Source organism: Pseudopodoces humilis, chromosome 3, assembly GCF_049639895.1.
Source record: "Pseudopodoces humilis isolate 2021_Gansu_Grassland_sample_001 chromosome 3, ASM4963989v1, whole genome shotgun sequence".
NCBI classification, from domain to species: Eukaryota; Metazoa; Chordata; class Aves; order Passeriformes; family Paridae; genus Pseudopodoces; species Pseudopodoces humilis.
In genome coordinates this window covers 50293367-50310438 of record NC_142202.1, presented here as the reverse complement: position 1 = coordinate 50310438, position 17072 = coordinate 50293367, and the positions used below count along the sequence as shown (strand labels likewise).

Genomic DNA, 17072 nt, shown 5'->3' with positions numbered 1-17072 from the left:
CTGTTATTTGAGTAGGATTGCACAGATGCTAGGAGGGAAAAGGAAAAGCAGATTCAAATGCAACCCAAGTGCTAAGTATCTGCATACTGTGTATCACTCCACAACCTCAAGAATAAGACTGATATAACAGCTGTCTGATTTAGACCTATCTAATAAGGCTCTCTAAAAATCACAGCGTGACTACAATAATTTCATAGATCACAATGATTACTTAGCCTGTAAGGAACCACAAATGCTATTTCTGAATATATTAGATTTGTGTAATCAAGCAGTACCTACTACAGAGTATGAACATGCACAAGAATATGTACATCCACTTTATATACAAGTTATTAATTCAAACCACGGACTCAAAAAAGTTAGAAAAGAAAAAGCCACTTTTGATTATAAGGCTACAAATAAATATTTTAATTATTCAAACATTAGAGTATCTATTAACTTTTTTGAGTTTGCCTGATTTACCTCCAGAGTGTGCTCTTTATAGACTTGCAGTGGACCTTTGGTTTTAGCCATATCCCAGATTTGCAGAGATCCATCTCCACTACAAGTGATCAACACATTTTCATTATTCTCACTCCAGGTCACATCAAACAGGCCATCGTTCCAGTCAAAACTAAATTGGAAAAATGAAGATATTCATCTGTGAGAAAGCATGACATAAAAGTGTGGACTAGTTCCATGCAAATAAAGTATTTCTTTAAATCGCCTTTTTTACCATTCTAAATAACATTTTTATATATTTGAGTTTTAAGTGAATCTCCTCACAATTAATTTACTTGTTTGAATGTCAATTTCTACAACCGTATGCTAGGATAGATAGATTAAGTTATAGCATAAATGAGCCAAGGACCTTCCACACACAAAGAAGGAACTCTGATTTTAGTCTAAAACTTGCCACACAAACAGAGGTACAGCATACTCAGTCTGATTTATGTTTTCTCCAGAAGGTAAGAACATTTTGTTTCGAACAACTGTCGTAAAGAAAGAAATAAAACTGTGCTGGGAGAGCCCTATCCAATTCACAATACTACTACGAATCTGAGTCACAATGAAAACCCTACAGAAACACAGTAAAGATTTTACTGAAGAACTCTACACTCCCTTGAAAATGCTTTCAACACACCAACAATTTACCATACAGGATCCGATGCCATATATTAGTTACTCTGCGACAGCTATCAATTACTGCAATATTATCTGATGGAAAATATAAATTTATTTTCCCCTTTTCACTGAAGATTTAGCTAAGCTTAGGTCAAATTTGATGTCACCCTGCAGTAATAATAAGGTAAAGGTATGTACATAGAACACCTTGATAAACAACACGGTCTTTGAGTCAGGAACTTAAGAGGATTTTCTACCACAAAATAAGTGAAGTCAGTAGAAACAGAAATGGACTGTACTAAACCAGAGTACTTACCAGAAGTAACAGAGTCTTGAACGTCTTCAAAGAGTCTCATTTTATAATTATGAATGAAAAAAAATTCTTCTGAATATGATTATTCATATTTAAGCATTTCTATGTCAGCCATCTTAATCTAAACAATCACTGTTTCAAGGCTTTCCTTAAAACATTTTAGGTCAATAACAGTCAAGTATTAAACCCCCTCCTTTCTAACCTTTCTCCTCCTTCCATCCACAACAAAATTAACCTCCCTAAAACCCTTAGAAAACTTTATCTCCTAGGAAGGACCTCCATGACTTGACATAGCTTTCTGCTTTATTTTCAGTATAAATCAATCATAAGGGCATAAATCTAGGTGTCAAAGCACTCTGCCTAAAAAGCTAGAACTTATAATTTCAATCTGGGGCAGAGAACCTGCTCTTAAATCACGTTGTCAGTTTTCTAAAAAATGGTCTACACTATAGAAATGGTGCAAGCCAGATGATTTCCCATAACAAAATCAATGCAATGCAAATATATCTTTTGTATTGTATATAAATATAAATACATTAATTTCTACGTAAATACAAAGACCTGTATTCAGTAGCTACTTCAGAACAGAAAAAATACTTTATATCACTAAAAATAACCAAAAACATTTCAGTTGTGCCTGGCACTCACAAGTACACAGCAAGTTTTTCTCTTACAAAAATAAAAGATAACTCTGTATTACCTCCTGAGCAGAACAATCTCAGCTGCATTTTGTTCCAGCACTGCCAGAGTTCCACAACCTAAACCAGCAAAATGAAACAAAACATCACAACTGGTTCCCCAATGCCAAAGGAAACTGGGGTGGATCTGAGGTAGCTTTGGCATGCAAACACAAAGGACACATGATCTTTAAGAGGCCGAACAATTACTTGCATAATTAAACATCTTGTGGTCTCATGTTCTCTAAAACAATAATTCATTTACATCAGATTGTCCTGGTTTGATTTTGGTTTTTTGGGGTTTTTTTGTGGTTTTTTTTTCTTTGTTGTTTTTTAGGGTTTGTTTTCTTTTTACTACAGTATATCTGTAGGTGAGGTTGAAAGAGACTTGCTTATAAAGTATAAAAGTGCATTTTCCCCACAGGCCTCACATGACAAACATACCAACACGGGGTTCCCTTTTGTCTTTTTGACAACACAGCAGACCAAACACCTTTTTCACCCCTTCCTGAATATAGTAATACTTACACAGGTCACCAGAAACTAAACAAGTAACTCAGTTCTGGTAAAACACACATCAGTTCTGCTTCCTCATCTGATGGGGATATTGTTAAAGTGATTTTACTCTTGGAGTTCTTTTTTTAAATTAATGTTTTGAGGAGCAATACTCCCACTGGAAATGAAAAAGGTGCCAGTATTGAGGAACACTCAGCTTGGCTCTTTCAAGAGACCACAGGGTCACCAGGGCCTGCCTGGACACTCAGGGGCTGAAACAAGAACAGCTGAAGGCACAGTCACAGAACAAGCCGAACTGGAAAGGACCCATCAGGATGGAGTCCAGCTCCCGGCCCTGCACAGCACCATCCATCCCTCAGAGTCACGGCCCAGAGCATCATCGGGCACTTCTTGAGCTCCTGTCAGCCTTGGTGCTGTGACCTCTTCCCTGAGGAGCCTGTTCCCGTGGCCAGACACCCCCTGGGTGAAGAACCTTTCCCCGATATCCAGCCTAACCCTCCCCTGACACAACTTCAGGCCATTCCCTCGGGTCCTGTCAGCGGAAAAAGTTATTTTCAGTCATTTTATTCACACTCTGTACGTCTTTACTACCATATTTGTTCTCGACCCCATCAAACGAGCGCTCCTCCACCAGGCCGTAGTGAGAAACGCCAGGGCAGCAGCGGGCTGGAACTTGGGAAGGGAGAGGCAGATCCCGGCGGGCTCTTGAGGGCAAGGGGCAGCTCCCGCCACACCCCCGGCCCGGCCGCGGGGCACAGGCGCTGTCTCACAGCAAAACAAACGCCGCCGAAAGGGAAACCGTCCCCGAATGCTTTGGCGTTTGTCAGACACCGTCTGTCCTTCCGCACACCCACGTTTCCAGCCTCCTCCTCCTCCCGTGAGGAGCCGCGTTCCCGGTCACCCCCGCCGCGCCGCCCCCCGCACCTGCCATGCCGTAGTACTGCGCGGCGGCGCAGGCCACGCGCCCCGGGCAGTATGGCGAGAACTCCACCGCGTACCCATGCAGCCCGGGCAGCCGCAGGGCGCCCGCGCCCGCCACCGTGCCCATGGCCCCCGCCCGGGCCTCCGCCGAGCCGCGGAGGAGCCGCCGCGCCCCCGGCCCCGGCGGAAGCGCCCGCCCGCCGGGCGGTGCCGGAGCCGCGGCGCCGCCACCGCCATCTTTGGCCATGGCAGGGGGCGGCCCAGGGCGCTGGCAGTGCGGCGCGGCCGGGAACAGCGATCCTCAACATCGCCGTCCTGCGCGGCAGGAACCGCTTCCAAATGTCAGAAACAACCCGCTCTTCCGCACACCACGATAGTCACGGTGTGTGTGCACCACGATAGATCAGCTCGGTGTGTGTGCACCACGATAGATCAGCTCGGTGTGGGTGCAGCAGCTTGAATCCATGAGGTGTTTCAACCATAAGTATGTGCGTTAGCCTTCATTTTTCCTTTTAAAAAAACCTTCTAAGCTTTTCATTCTCCTAATTTATTGAATAGATCTGCATATTTTGTCATTCTTCTCGGTATGCAATTGTGCTTTATCGAAGACCTTTTATGAATAAACTTCTTAACACCTGTGACAACTTGTGTTTTAAGTCAGTGGGAATTTAGCCTTTGAAAGGAAGAGGTGGACAGGGGGTGTTCAGGCTTAGAAAATTAATTAATTCTTAGAAAATAGAAAAGCTGCAGCTTTTGCTATATTACATTCTATATATATATATATCCATATCTATGTGCCTTAAAATACAGACACAGAAATTATTCCAGTTGGACACAGACCACCCTAGTCAGTCACTATGACCCATCTGTGTTTAAGATACAAATGCAAAATGTAAATTTTTAAAATTTAAAAATTTATCTTTTTAAAAAAAGATACAAATGCAATTATGTAAAATGCATAATTTTACACTTTCAGAAGTTACAGCAAAAGCAACTTATATCATTTAATCACAGTTACCTCATGGAACTTTGACCATAGTTATGTGCTCCTGCTACCTGGCCTTATATTTAAAACTAAAACTTGACTACAAAATCCATTGTAAAGTCACAAAAATATCCATTTGCTTAAACTGTCTCTCAGATGCAAAATTAGGCAGTTCTACTCATTCTTCAGTCTTGTAATAAAAATGAAAAACGTGTTTAACAAGTAGCCTCCAGGACTTTAGAATAAAATCAGTTCAAATTCAGTGCAAGTGAAGCTAAATTTAATGTATCCTTTGGATTACCACAGCAGTTTTCAAAGCCTCATAACTGGCAATTTATAGGCCTAATTTACTGACATCATGTGAGATCAGATTTTTTAACCCTGGGGCAAAGGAATACCTTACAGAATTGGCTGCTCCAGGCCAAATTCAACCAATTTTAGCTTCTTTGGAATCTTTTTGCATCAATTTATCTTTTGAAAATGCAAGTTACAAGACAGTTTTCTGAGCAAGTGTTTTTAAAGTAATTGCCCTTTGTGACTGGGATGTCAATGGTGATGCTTGAAAAGACACAAGGCCACCACGGGGGTACAGTAAGTAAATTTTCACACTGCCATTTGCAAGGTGTCAGGGAGTCAGATGCTTAATGGTGTAAAGTCCAGTTGCTCTGTGGACAATTTATCACTGAATTGGAAAAGTTTCATTAAGTGCATTTTTTTCGAGCTGGTTGATCTTTCATAATGAATGAAATTCTGCAAAGAGGTTATGCAAACAGGAACCAGTTCTTATCAGTGGCCCAGCTTTGTTTTAAAGACGCGATTAAAAGAATTTTCATAGACAAAGATCAAGAAGTGGATAAAAAGTCACAAGGAATTCCTGAGAGAAGGACTAATTCTCAAACATATTTTTCACAGACAAACTTACGAATTCAGGTTTTGAAGATCCACAGAAGTAGAAAGCAAAAATAATAGACAGTGAAAGTATTCGAATGGGATGGTCTCAAGGTAGAATAACAAAAGAAACAAAAGCCATTTTACAGGCAAATAGAGAAGGTCCTAACAAACGAAGTTGCTAAACATGACTATTTCCTCCTCAGCCTCTGGGCAGCTGAGTATATTCAAGAAACATGAAGGATCACCAATCATAGCATCATTTCATATGCAGCTACTGATTTGGTTAAATGCTCTACCAGCCAGCTCCTTTTAGCTAACACCAAATCACAGAATCACAGAAACAATTAGGTTGGAAAAGATCTCTGAGATCACTGAGAACAACCCATGACTGAACACCACCGTGTCAACTAGAGCACAGCACTGAGCATTACTTATCTCCAGAGACAGTGATGCCACCACCTCCACCGGCAGCCCATCCCAATGTCTGATCACCCTTCCTGCAAAGAAATTCCTCCTAACTCCCCTAGCTCAGCTTGAGGCTATTTCCTCTCATCCTGTCAAAAAGTTGCCGGGCAGGAGAGGCTGACCCCTACCTGCCTACACCCTCCTTTCAAGGCGTTGTAGAGATCGGTAAGGTCACCCCTGAGCTGCCTCATCTCCAGGCTGAACACCCCCAGCTCCTTCGGAGCTCCTTATCAGACTTGTGTTTCAGAGCCTTCACCACCTTTGTTATCCTTCTCCAGACTTGCTCCAGCACCTCAATGTCTGTCCTGAGGGGCCCAGAGCTGGACACAGGAGCTGAGATGTGGCCTCACCTGGACAGAGGAAGAATTCAGACTTCCAAACAGACAGATCCTGTGTGCAGCAGTAGATGGCAGCCATGTTCCACACAATAAACGAGAGCCCTCAGTTGAAGGAAAAAGAAAACCCAACTACACTGAAATTGCTGCTTTCCTAACACAACATAATTTTAATTTAAATAAAAGTGAAAGTTGCTTACTATGCAGTTTTAGGCTATCTTTATGCAGCTGTCACTTCTATACGCTCAGCTCACACCCGTACCCCTCGTTAGCATTAGAATAGATGGTTGAGATGCTTAATGCAGTATTTGCACCCTTTCCGTCCCAAGAGCTCTGCTCTGTTACAAACACATGTCCCTCATTTCCTCAGCTTGCTAGCTGACAGCCAGCTTAGGCATGAATTGAGCTGGTAAACATCACTGCTGTGTGCACAAATCCTTCCAAAACCTGTGCTGGTCAGCAGGACCAATAATCAGAAAGGCTCTAGTCCAAGTATTTGAACAACTTATAAAAAGATATTTTCTACCAGAGAAAGTAGAATGTGAGCTATTTCCTCATGTGCAAGGGCAGGTAGCTTAAAGCACTGAAAATATTCAAGGACTGCAGTTCATTTTTTTCTGTCTTTTAACTACTGAACCATTCCCTAGGCTCCATGCCATCAAGATTTTCTTCTACAAGTGGACACTTATTGACTAACAGAAGCATAGAGATGTTTCCATCTGAAATCTCCATATCATCATAAAGCCAAATGTGTTGCGGCTTTAGAAAAAGCATTTAGAATCCCAAGGTTCATTTAAGATTGAAAAATTGGCAACATTAAAAATAAATAAAAGTAACCAAGGAGGTTGCAGTAATGAATGCAAAGGGAAAAGGCTCCCCTCATATGGCATTTGGAAGGAAGAAGCAGTTAGCATGGAGGGGTTTTCTGGAAGTTTAAAAGAATAAAAGAAGCAAGAGGAGGGAAAGACACTGGTGCAAATGAAGATTTAGACATGGAGATTTAGAAAGAAATGTGAGAATTATGGGGAGAGTATGAAGCAAGAACAGCACACAGTCTTCACCATGCTCACAAAAAAAGAGCTACAAGGACAATCCTGACTGGTGAAATATCCATCCCTGATGATGTATCCACATTGTTCTCTCAGGTTTTGCTGGCTGCCACCCATGTGCACCATGTTGCAATTTGGTAAGCAGATTCCCCATGTTATTACTGTTCAATGATCAGCTGCATCCTTACACAATGTCTACCAGTCTCTATTTGCCTCCCACCCCCCTCTCCTAATTGAGAGATTAAATATTGTTTTAAATGTTCAGTGTGACCATAAGTGCATCTTCTCTTAAAGACTGGCAACTGGATGCCTCAAAATACCACCTTCAGCCTATTTAACTTAAAAAGTTACTTCTCATTGTCAATAGTGATATACTTAGTCTAACTTTTTAGACAGATTTTAGAAACAATTTTTTAACCGTTTCTAGTGCTTGTGAGAGTTCTGGCCTAAAGGTTACAAAAATTGCATTAACTTAAATACTTTTAATATCTCATTCAAATTTTTGTATCTCCACATTTCTTAAAATTCTTTTGGGTATTTTTTAGAAACTCATAATTAAAGCATTCTGGACTCCTGAAAACTTTTTCCTGTTTTTCAGTGAAGAATTTACAACGAGTCTCCAATCTCTCACTCCTTTATGTTATTCTGTAGTTAAATAAGAGGGCCTTAAAGGATTAATGAAATTTTACATCCATTTTAAACCCAGTATTTGTGGAGATAGAGTTCAGATTATTCTATGAATTCCATCCACATTACCGTAAACAAATTCAAAATGCAGATTAATCTAAAATAATTTTTCTCCTTCTACTGGACATGAATGGCCACAATACATGAAAAATATAAATTGGACACAGTTATGTTTAGATTTAATCTCTATGAATCAGGGTACATTTGAATTGTCTTTTTTGGTCTTGGACTGTGTTTACACTAGTTGGGTCAGCTAAGTCAAGCATGTGGTATTTGTCGTGTGCTGTTTGTAACTAATCAAAAATTGCATTTATGTTTGCAACTACTAAAGTTGGCAAACTCTTGGATGTTAAAATTATAATTATGGTTAATACCAGAGGTAAATGACTTATAGCTTTAGAAATATATAACAAAGAGAAGCTTGTTATTTCAACAAGTCTACAGCCAACTGCTTGTTCCAAGTTTTTGTCTGTTTTGTCTCTGAAAAAAAAGAGCTGGAACAGGATGGTACTGAATCATGATTATATACAAACCATCTGGTGTTAAAGATGTTAATTTCACAGCCCTTGATAAACAAGTGAACAAGGTAAGAGTACTTCTGATAACAAATGGAATGTTACTCCAGTTTATAAAAAGTCCTTAGAATTATCTCCTAATCAAACATGAAAACACAAGAGCTCCTATTGCCTGATTGTTTGCTTCAAAGAACAGATTAAAAGATATATTTTCACTTCATAAAAGCATCAGTAATTTGCGTTTGTTATTCAACAGCATTTCGATTTTTTTCCCAGTTTAGCAGTCAGCCTCACACACAGCCAAATCAGTAGAAAAACTACCTTGTATTTGGAATAGACATGGTGCTAATAACGAAGCAAACTTCACAAGTCAGTAATGCTAAGTGGAATAGCATGCTTCTTCCGTCTCCTTTCAGTCCATGACTTCCTTTTGCACTTGACAAACACGGGCTGTTCTCGAGAACAACAGAGACATATTGTTCTTGCTTCCTGTAAGGTGATGTAAGTGCAATGCTGAATGGATTAACACCAATTCTGCATTTTGTGTAAAACACCAAAATTCAGAAAAACACTTGTGCCATTCAGACTGTAGCAAGAAACAATAACCTACCGTATCTGGCAGATGAGCAAATATTAACTTTTCCCTGTAAATTAGTCTTTAGTTTGCTTGTCATCTTCCCACCCCATTTACCGATTTCTTATCAGCAGAAGCAAATGCCAAGCATATCTTGTTGGAAAAGGGGACTGCTCAACACAAAAGCAAACAGAGCTACTGAAGCTACTGCAGTGAGTAATTTTTCTAATTATTCCAGAACTGATCCTCTGTCTACAGAAGTAATGGAAAACAATGATACAGTAGGAGGCTTAGTGCCAACAAGTGGATTAGTCTTAACATCAATTTTAACAGGATGGGACCTATTGATACAACATATAAACAAAGCTAATAAATGCTATTTTTCCTTCTCTCTTGTACCTGTTCAATTAAAGCCCTTTTAAAAAAAAAAGACATTTAATAAATCATCCACTTTCATAATATTTATATCCAAAAACAGACTGCAGAAGTCTCAACATTATTTCTTTTTCCAATCCATTTTGAATTCCCCAGATGTTCACTCTTGGACTGTAAATAATCTTTTTTTCATATGATGTATTATTTCAAATGCCAAAGGATCTTTTCCTCTACTGGGTGCTACACCACACAAAGCTAGCACAGGTTTTGGATATATGCTAGTTATTCCTACTAGTTTCCTTCTTCGTGAAGTAATGTTTTTGGTAATTATCAAGCTTTTAAGTATTCTTGACAAGTAAATTGTAGGTGAATGCAAAAAAACGACATATTTAGTCAACATACAGAGGTAGTTTTCCAGTTTCTGAGTGCAGCACTTGCAAAGCGTCAGGCTGGTCCTGCTCAACGCAGCCAGCCATAAACCCTTCAGTGAACTTGAAGCCGTTTGGGAGCACAGAGCGAGGCAGGTTCAGGCGGCGGATAATAGTAGACAGCAAAGGCTAATGATTACTCAGTCCTGCCACTGCCCTCAACTCACTCTGCAAACACTCAAAGCATTTACTCCTGACAAGCTAGTTAGAACGTGCGTGCCATTAAAAACAAACAAGAAAAACAGTAAATGATAAAATCTCTTTAGCAGGACCAGGTTCAGCGCACACGAAGGAAAGCAGCAAATGATAAAATCTCTTTAGTAGGACCAGGTTCAGCGCACATGAAGGACCTGGCTTCTTGCAAACCTCAAGCCCCTCTAAAGGCTGCAGGGCGAGGCAGGGCCCCTGTAGTTTTAGCGGCGAGGAGACGCAGCCTGACCCCGTAGGTTTGAAGCGCGACCGTGGGCTCGTGTTAGGGGGGAGGATGTTACGAAATAAAGCCCCAGAGGAGGCGGCAGGGAAGGGCCGCCCTCGGTGCTCTCCAACAGCCGGTACTGCCGTCCCCTCCCGGGGCGCCCCGAGGCACGGGGCGGGGGCAGGCCGGGACTTCCCAAGGGGAGCGGAGGCCTTCCAGGCGGACAAACCCGTGAGGACACGACGTGACCCCCTTTCTCTGAGAGCTCCCACTCGGGACGGAACAGCGAGCAGGGGGGCGGAAAAGGTTATTTCTGCCCGGAGGCGGGGCCGGAGGAGGTGCCCGGTGGTGGGGCCGCCCCAGCCCGCGCTGCCAGTGGATCCGCAGCTGTGGCTCGGCAAGAGCTGGGGCGCCGGAGAGCGATCCTACAAGTGGTTCCTCTCTGCGGCCGAGGAATTTCGCCCACGGAGTGAAGCGGCCGGAGGAAGAGCGGGGTGTCGGGGGTGGCAGGAGAAGGACGCCGGGCTGCCGGGGGTCGGTGCGCCGGGCAGTCCCTGCAGGTGCGGGGGAGAAGGGCGCGTCATGGTGCTGGTGGCAGGCAGGGAGGGAGGCTGTGCTCGTCTCCCCGTCTCTGTCAGCCTTCGCTAGCGCCCGAGTGGGAATCCCTCGCTTCAGCCCGGCCGCCTCTCCCCTCCAGCAGCTCAGCGGGACCGCTCCGGGGCGGGCGGCGCAGTATGGCATCCGCCTAACCCCAGCCAGCGCAACAGAGCCCGGGGCTACTCCTTTGCCGCCGGGATGAGCGACAGCAGCGAGGGGATCGTCAGCCTGCCGGTGCCCGGCCCGCCCGGCGGCGGGACCCCCTGCGAGGAGGTACTGGGCAGGAGAGCGCCCGGGGCCGACACCGGCGCCCGCAGCCTCCCGCCCGACTTGGCTGCGCCGCCGCCCGCCGCTCTCTGGGCTGAGGACGCCGCCGCCGCCTCCTGCCCGAGCACCGCGGCGCGGGCCAAGGGTGGCGCCCGCCGGACCGCGGTCACCTACGTGATCAACGAGGCGAGCCAGGGGCCGCTGCTGGCGGCGGAGAGCGGCGCCCTGCAGAGCCTGCGGGAGGCGTGCGAGGCGGTGGGCGCCGCGCTGGAGACCCTGCACTTCGGCAAGCTGGACTTCGGCGAGACGGCGGTGCTGGACCGCTTCTACAACGCAGGTGAGAAGGGCTGCCCGGCCGGGGCTGATCATCACTCCGCGGGACCGGCTCGGCCGGGGCTCGCCGTCACCGCTCCGGGTTCACCGCGGGGCGGCGGGAGCAGCTCCGGCCGCCGGCTCCTCCGGGCGCCGAGCCCCCGGTGTCCCCGGCTGCAGTGACAGCAGACGCGGCGGGAGCGTGGGGAGGTAAAAGTGTGCCAGAGACCGCTTTTGTCTCCCGCGCTAATGAAGAAGAAACTCTTATGTCAGCAAGCGTGCTGTGAATCAGCGCTTGTGACTGCTACCAGCGGGTTAAACGTTCCCTGGCTGTTTTCTCTCGGGGTCCTGAGTGCAGGGATGCAAATTTGTAGTAGTACGATGGGTGCGGGCTGAAACAGACAGGAGCTGCGAGGCCACGGGAGCTTCGAAAAGCAGATTTGACACCAGGCGCGTAGGGACAATTTCCTAGTGCTGACGCTGTATCTGGGATGCTGCAGGTGTTTGTGGTTGAAAGTTTGTTTTTTTGATATTGGTTGCATAAAATAAACACGATTGATGCGCTTGGACAAAGAGCACACCGGCCGAGTTAATTGGCAAGAGTACCCAGGGCTGCATCCTCTCAGCCCAGTTTGCCAGCTGTGTGGCGATAAAAGTACAGTACCTTCATTTGAAGGTGTGATGGCCTGAGGTTTTGTTATGATGGCCCCGTTTGTAAAAATAATAACTAAAACTCTCCCCCATCTATTTATCTTACTGACAGATAAATAGTGTGAATGTAGAATAAAAAATACCCCTGCTTGCTAGATTTTCAAGGGCTTCATACAAGTAAGGTTATAGTACTGAATTAATGGCTTTTTGCTTTAAAAAAATATCAGAAGCAGGGAATTGACCTGACCTGCAATTTTAAGCTTATTGTAAGCTTTGGTGTAGAAGTTTTTGTAGTTTTATTGTAGGCTTTGCCTTATAGGAAATGCATGCTAAAAAGAAGCATTTAACAAGTTTTGTCAGATACTGTAGTTTCCTTCTCTCCTGGGGAAGGGTGAAGAAAAAAGGAAAGAAAACCCAAACAAACAAAAACCTCTACTGTGAACAGTTCTCACAAAAGGCTGTTCAGCACAGGCATGCAAATGCCTGTCACCTCTTTGAAACTTCGCAGGCTTTGCCTCATGGACTGCTGTTTTCAGTTCAGTGAGGTGGGCGATTCTTAAGCTCTGCATTCACAGCTTATTCCTTTTGCCCCATGCAGAGCCATTTCCTTAAAAGTAACAATTTTCGGAAGTCAGAGGAGCTGTTCTCACAGGTGGAAATAGGAAGGCCATAAAGTTTAATTATAGACCTTATAGTCTCTGCATTTAACTCGGGGAGATTTCAAGCACCCTGACATCTCTTCATTCCAGGGCAGGTGAAATCTGATAGTCTCTTTCGGTTGTGTTGTGGAAGCTGTCGCATAGTGAGGCTCAGGAAGTTGAATTATCCCTGATGTTTTTATGCCGCTTACCCTGGTTAATTTTTAGACTCTGAGCTGTTCAACAGGCGGGTCTTGATAGTTCATGGACGCTTTTCTTGTAATGGGAGATTTGACTTGAAGTGGGCCTCTTTTAATTCTGGCAGTAGGCGTCTGGTTTATAGTGCTACATATCTGCATGCTTATGTAATATAATTTGCTTATTTCAGTGGCTTTTCAGCAAACTGTAAATGTGAGAACGTTACTCTTTTTTTTTTTTTTTTTTTTTTTTTGTCCTGTTTGGCTGGAATTTAATGGAACTGTTGCAAACCAGAAAAAGTACTTTGTAATTCTGCTTTAGTAGTCAAGTCCAGAAACATTTAAAGAACTAGGACAGTTGATCACCTCCAGTGCCTGAACTGAAGAGATCTAGATGTAGAAGTTTGCATCTGCTCCACTTGTACTCTGTACTGTCTGAGCTGACCAGTGATAAGCCAGCTGCAATCTCAAAAACAGTTTTATGTTGCTTATCTTGGGTCTAGTGGGACCTGTCGATTTTTCACACTCGTTTCTTTATCCTTGGTGCACTTTCTACAGTCTTACTGTTTTTAGGAATTAGTTGTTTTCCAGGAGCTATAAGAGTGAAAAAAATCTCTCTCTGTTTGGGAACAACATTAAAGAGTAGAGGCTGTGTAGCAGAGGAATACAAATGGGGAACAGAGTGGGGAACAAAACCGAAATGGCCATGGAGGGTGTAGCTTTCGCACAGATATTTTTTTAACTGCTTTAACAGGGTGGTGGGACTGAGCATTTTTAAGTGACCTAAACTCCATCTCTCTTACCCTTCTTGTCCTTCTTTGCTGTGTGCTTTCAGTGATCAAAGGTGATATTAGTGATATTAATTATAAGGAATATCTGTACACTATATTTTTTAAAAATAGTGTATGAAAGTAGCACAGCATGACTAAATATGAAATAAAAATTCAGCAGTGAAAGTGCTTTCAAATTACATGATAGTTACATGGTCATAATCAGGGTGTGAAGTCCTCCTGGATTCATTGTAAAGGCCAGCTAAGTTACCAGAGTAAGGAATGATGTGATTTCAGGAAGGTTTGGAAAATCAAACTTATAACTGTGTTTGTGTGAAACAAAGCAAAACATTAAACCGCTCAACTCTTGTAATGCATGTAAATTAACTGTGATTTATGAGGATAGACCTACAGCGTAGCATACCTGTACATCATTAAGGCTTCCCTTTTTAGTGTCTTACTTTTTGCTTTGTATAACGTAGTATGAAGTCTTGGTGATTTTTGATGTATGTTTTCTTCATGCCTTTCACTGCTTCAAAGAGAACTTGAAGGAGTATTAATTAAAATATCTTAGATGAAAATACTCATAATCCGCTCTAAATGTAGATTAGCCTACTAATAATCTCCTGCCAGCTTCAGTCAACTATGGCCCTTAAATGCTGAGACATAATTAGCACTGCATGTTTAGTGAGTAGGTGTCAGCTATGTATAATTGAACCATGCATGCACCAAATATTAAGAATGAGCCTAGTCTAGCATTTCTGATTGCATGGCTTAAATTCCACTTGATTTCAACAAAAAAATAATTTTTTCCTAAAAAGCAAATGAGCCCTGGAAACTGCTGTAGAAGTGTCTGACAAAAACGGAGACTTCAGTATTAATCACATTTTCTTCTGTTTAAAGAGGAAGGTGAAGAGAGGAAAATGTAGTTCAATTTCTTGCAAAACTTGATGTATCTGGATTTAATCAGCTGTCTTAAGGGCTCTTTTCCTTTATAAAGAGGATAGCTAGAGTTTTTTATTGTTGTTATTTGTTTTTTGGTTTGTGGTGGGGTGGTGGTTTTTTTTGTCTGTTTTTTTTGTCTCCAGTAATTTTAAGCTGGTGCAGGTGAATTACAGATACCTCCTAAATTCAGCTTTGTTTCTAAACACTTCAGGAGCATTTTAAGAGTTGGGCAATTAGAGATGTGCCAAAATGTATCTGAGACACAATTCTACAGTGCAGTAGGTAATCATGGTATTTTAAAAGTCACTAAAGCCGTTGATATTTGTAATTAAATGGCATTTTCTCTAAATTTTAATGACTAGATCTACATATTCTGTTGATTTTTCTTTAATTGCTCAGTTTCTTTTGGAAACAGCCATAAACAAGTGTCAAGTACTTAGAGTTTGTTTGGCTTAGGTAAGCATTCTTTTTTTTTTTTCCTTTTTTTTTTTTTTTGGCAATTGAAATTAGAATGATTTTATTTCCAGCAGATCTTTACATTGTCACTTTGTATTACATAAGTGGATCAATTACTGGCTGAGCAGTGTTTGAGAGGTGCAAAATAGGTGAAAGTATGGTAAAAGGATAAAAAGTCGCATGAATCAATAATTTAAATGAAATCAGCTCTTCATGGGAGGGAGGTGCTCTAAGTCAAGGTAATTTCTTCACAAATGTTTTTAGAATTAAACAGGGTTGTGTATGGTAATTTTCTAGACGCATAATATTGGGCATTCTGACTTTTAAATACAGTCTCAGAGGAATTTGTGAAAGATCAGTTATTGAGGAGGATATGGGTTTTTTAATGTGTTTTAATGTGTTTTAATGTGTTTAATTGTTTTAGGTTTGTTCTCAAGATAAACAGCTTGACTGATGTGCTTTTCATATAAAACTGTCTTTCTAACTTTAATGTTGTCTTATACTGGGGAATTTCAATTTCATAAGCTTCTTAGCCCAAGTTTCATCCATCAATGGCCTTGAGGATAGATAGCATTTTCTACTAACACCATTGTGTGAGGCTATTGAGATAATTCTCCAGAACAGCAATGATCAATGAAAATACAGTTCATCAAATAAGAGATGATAAAATAGGTTTAATATGTTATCTTTATTTCTGGTATTCAGCATTCTTTCTTTCAGAATTCATGCAGTCTTGGGCTTGAGATTGGCATGTTGGCTCACTGGGCTTATAAACATAGAGTGCAACTTTCTTGGGAAGACTCTTGATACAAAAAATGACAAAAAGTTCACTTCTATGAAGGTGAACTTTACTTCAAAGATGTTCTACACTTAAGTTGTTTGTGCAGATTCTACAGAACATTTGTGGATTAGAAACATTTACAGGCACACAGAAATGCTGTAAAAGCAGTGCCAGGGCTCAACAGCATTCTTGTGGTTTCTTCCTCTAAATATGATACATTCTAGGATGCTATTTTTTTCAAGTGAGTTATGCCTTTTATATAAGTTTCCTGAAGTTCATGATTGTGACACCCTAACGCAGACTTTCACCTTAAACCCAAAGGAGGTCATATTTTATTCAAAACTGATGTTCTCGTTTCTAGAAGTTGATGTTAATATTTTCTGTGGTAAAAACCATCATGTATCCTACCATACTAGCTGTTTGTAGAAAAAAAAAATCACTAGCAGAGAAAGTAATCACAAGCTTTATTCTATTCTACATTGTCTCTCAGAACAATTAGGTGTTTTTCACCGCCTTTTTCTCGATGCCTCCTGATTAATATTTTTAGTTTCACTGACAGAGTTTTGTCAGACACTTGAAATACTGCACATACTTTCTGTGATTATGCAACACTTACATTCGCATCTTATTTTGCTTCTTTTTGACACCCCCCTCCCCCCATTCCCCAGGTGCTGCTGTACCCCCACTACTGTTTCTATAGCATCATGACTGGAGAATCAAATTATAGTTCTTATTAGTGAGCAGGTAATATTATCATGATACATTATTCTTGTCTGATTTCAGAGTCCAGGACAACTACTAAAAAAATAAAAAGAGGTTTAGTCCCACTGTCAGTGGAAATCATGTTGAAAAATTCTATGTTTCAGCAGCGATGATGCAAGTGATGAGTTGGAGCAAGAGATGCCAAAGAAGTTAATAATGGTGTGCAGACTTGATCTTATGGCTGTCTTGAGAGTATGACTATAATCACGTCATGGATGCAAAGTATGAGTACAAAATCTTTGTGTTAGAATGCATAGCACATATGGTAATGTTTAGGTGGGGTGGATTATTACGATCCTTTTGATTCTGCATATTGATTGTAGACTCTCTTAGAAAGCAGTATTAGAAACCTAAACCAAATGACGGCATATCTTCGAGTATTTAATTCTAAAGCACCTGAATGTCATCTACATCTACAACAGAAATTATGAGTCTGGAAAAAAATC

The 17072-nt window shown here is 42.0% G+C and overlaps 2 protein-coding genes across 4 annotated transcripts in view; one reads left to right on the top strand and one right to left on the bottom strand.

The window, feature by feature from the left end:
- PEX7 (peroxisomal biogenesis factor 7) overlaps positions 1 to 3768 on the bottom strand; it is a 43055-nt gene extending 39287 nt beyond the window's left edge. The window contains exons 1-3 of one of the 2 annotated variants that reach the window (XM_088053797.1): positions 3609 to 3768; positions 2118 to 2175; positions 463 to 613 (exon numbers count right to left, since the gene is read on the bottom strand). In XM_088053797.1, coding sequence (XP_087909923.1) covers positions 463 to 613; positions 2118 to 2175; positions 3609 to 3768 — 369 coding nt within the window. Of the gene's footprint in view, positions 1 to 462; positions 614 to 2117; positions 2176 to 3534 lie in introns of both variants that reach the window. The other variant, XM_005518469.3, reaches the window with a different exon arrangement.
- Positions 3769 to 10631: 6863 nt separating this feature from the next.
- MAP3K5 (mitogen-activated protein kinase kinase kinase 5) overlaps positions 10632 to 17072 on the top strand; it is a 103722-nt gene continuing 97281 nt past the window's right edge. For both annotated transcript variants that reach the window (XM_014263701.2, XM_005518470.3), the window contains exon 1: positions 10632 to 11451. In XM_014263701.2, coding sequence (XP_014119176.2) covers positions 11046 to 11451 — 406 coding nt within the window. In that variant the 5' untranslated portion in view covers positions 10632 to 11045. The remainder of the gene's footprint in view (positions 11452 to 17072) is intronic.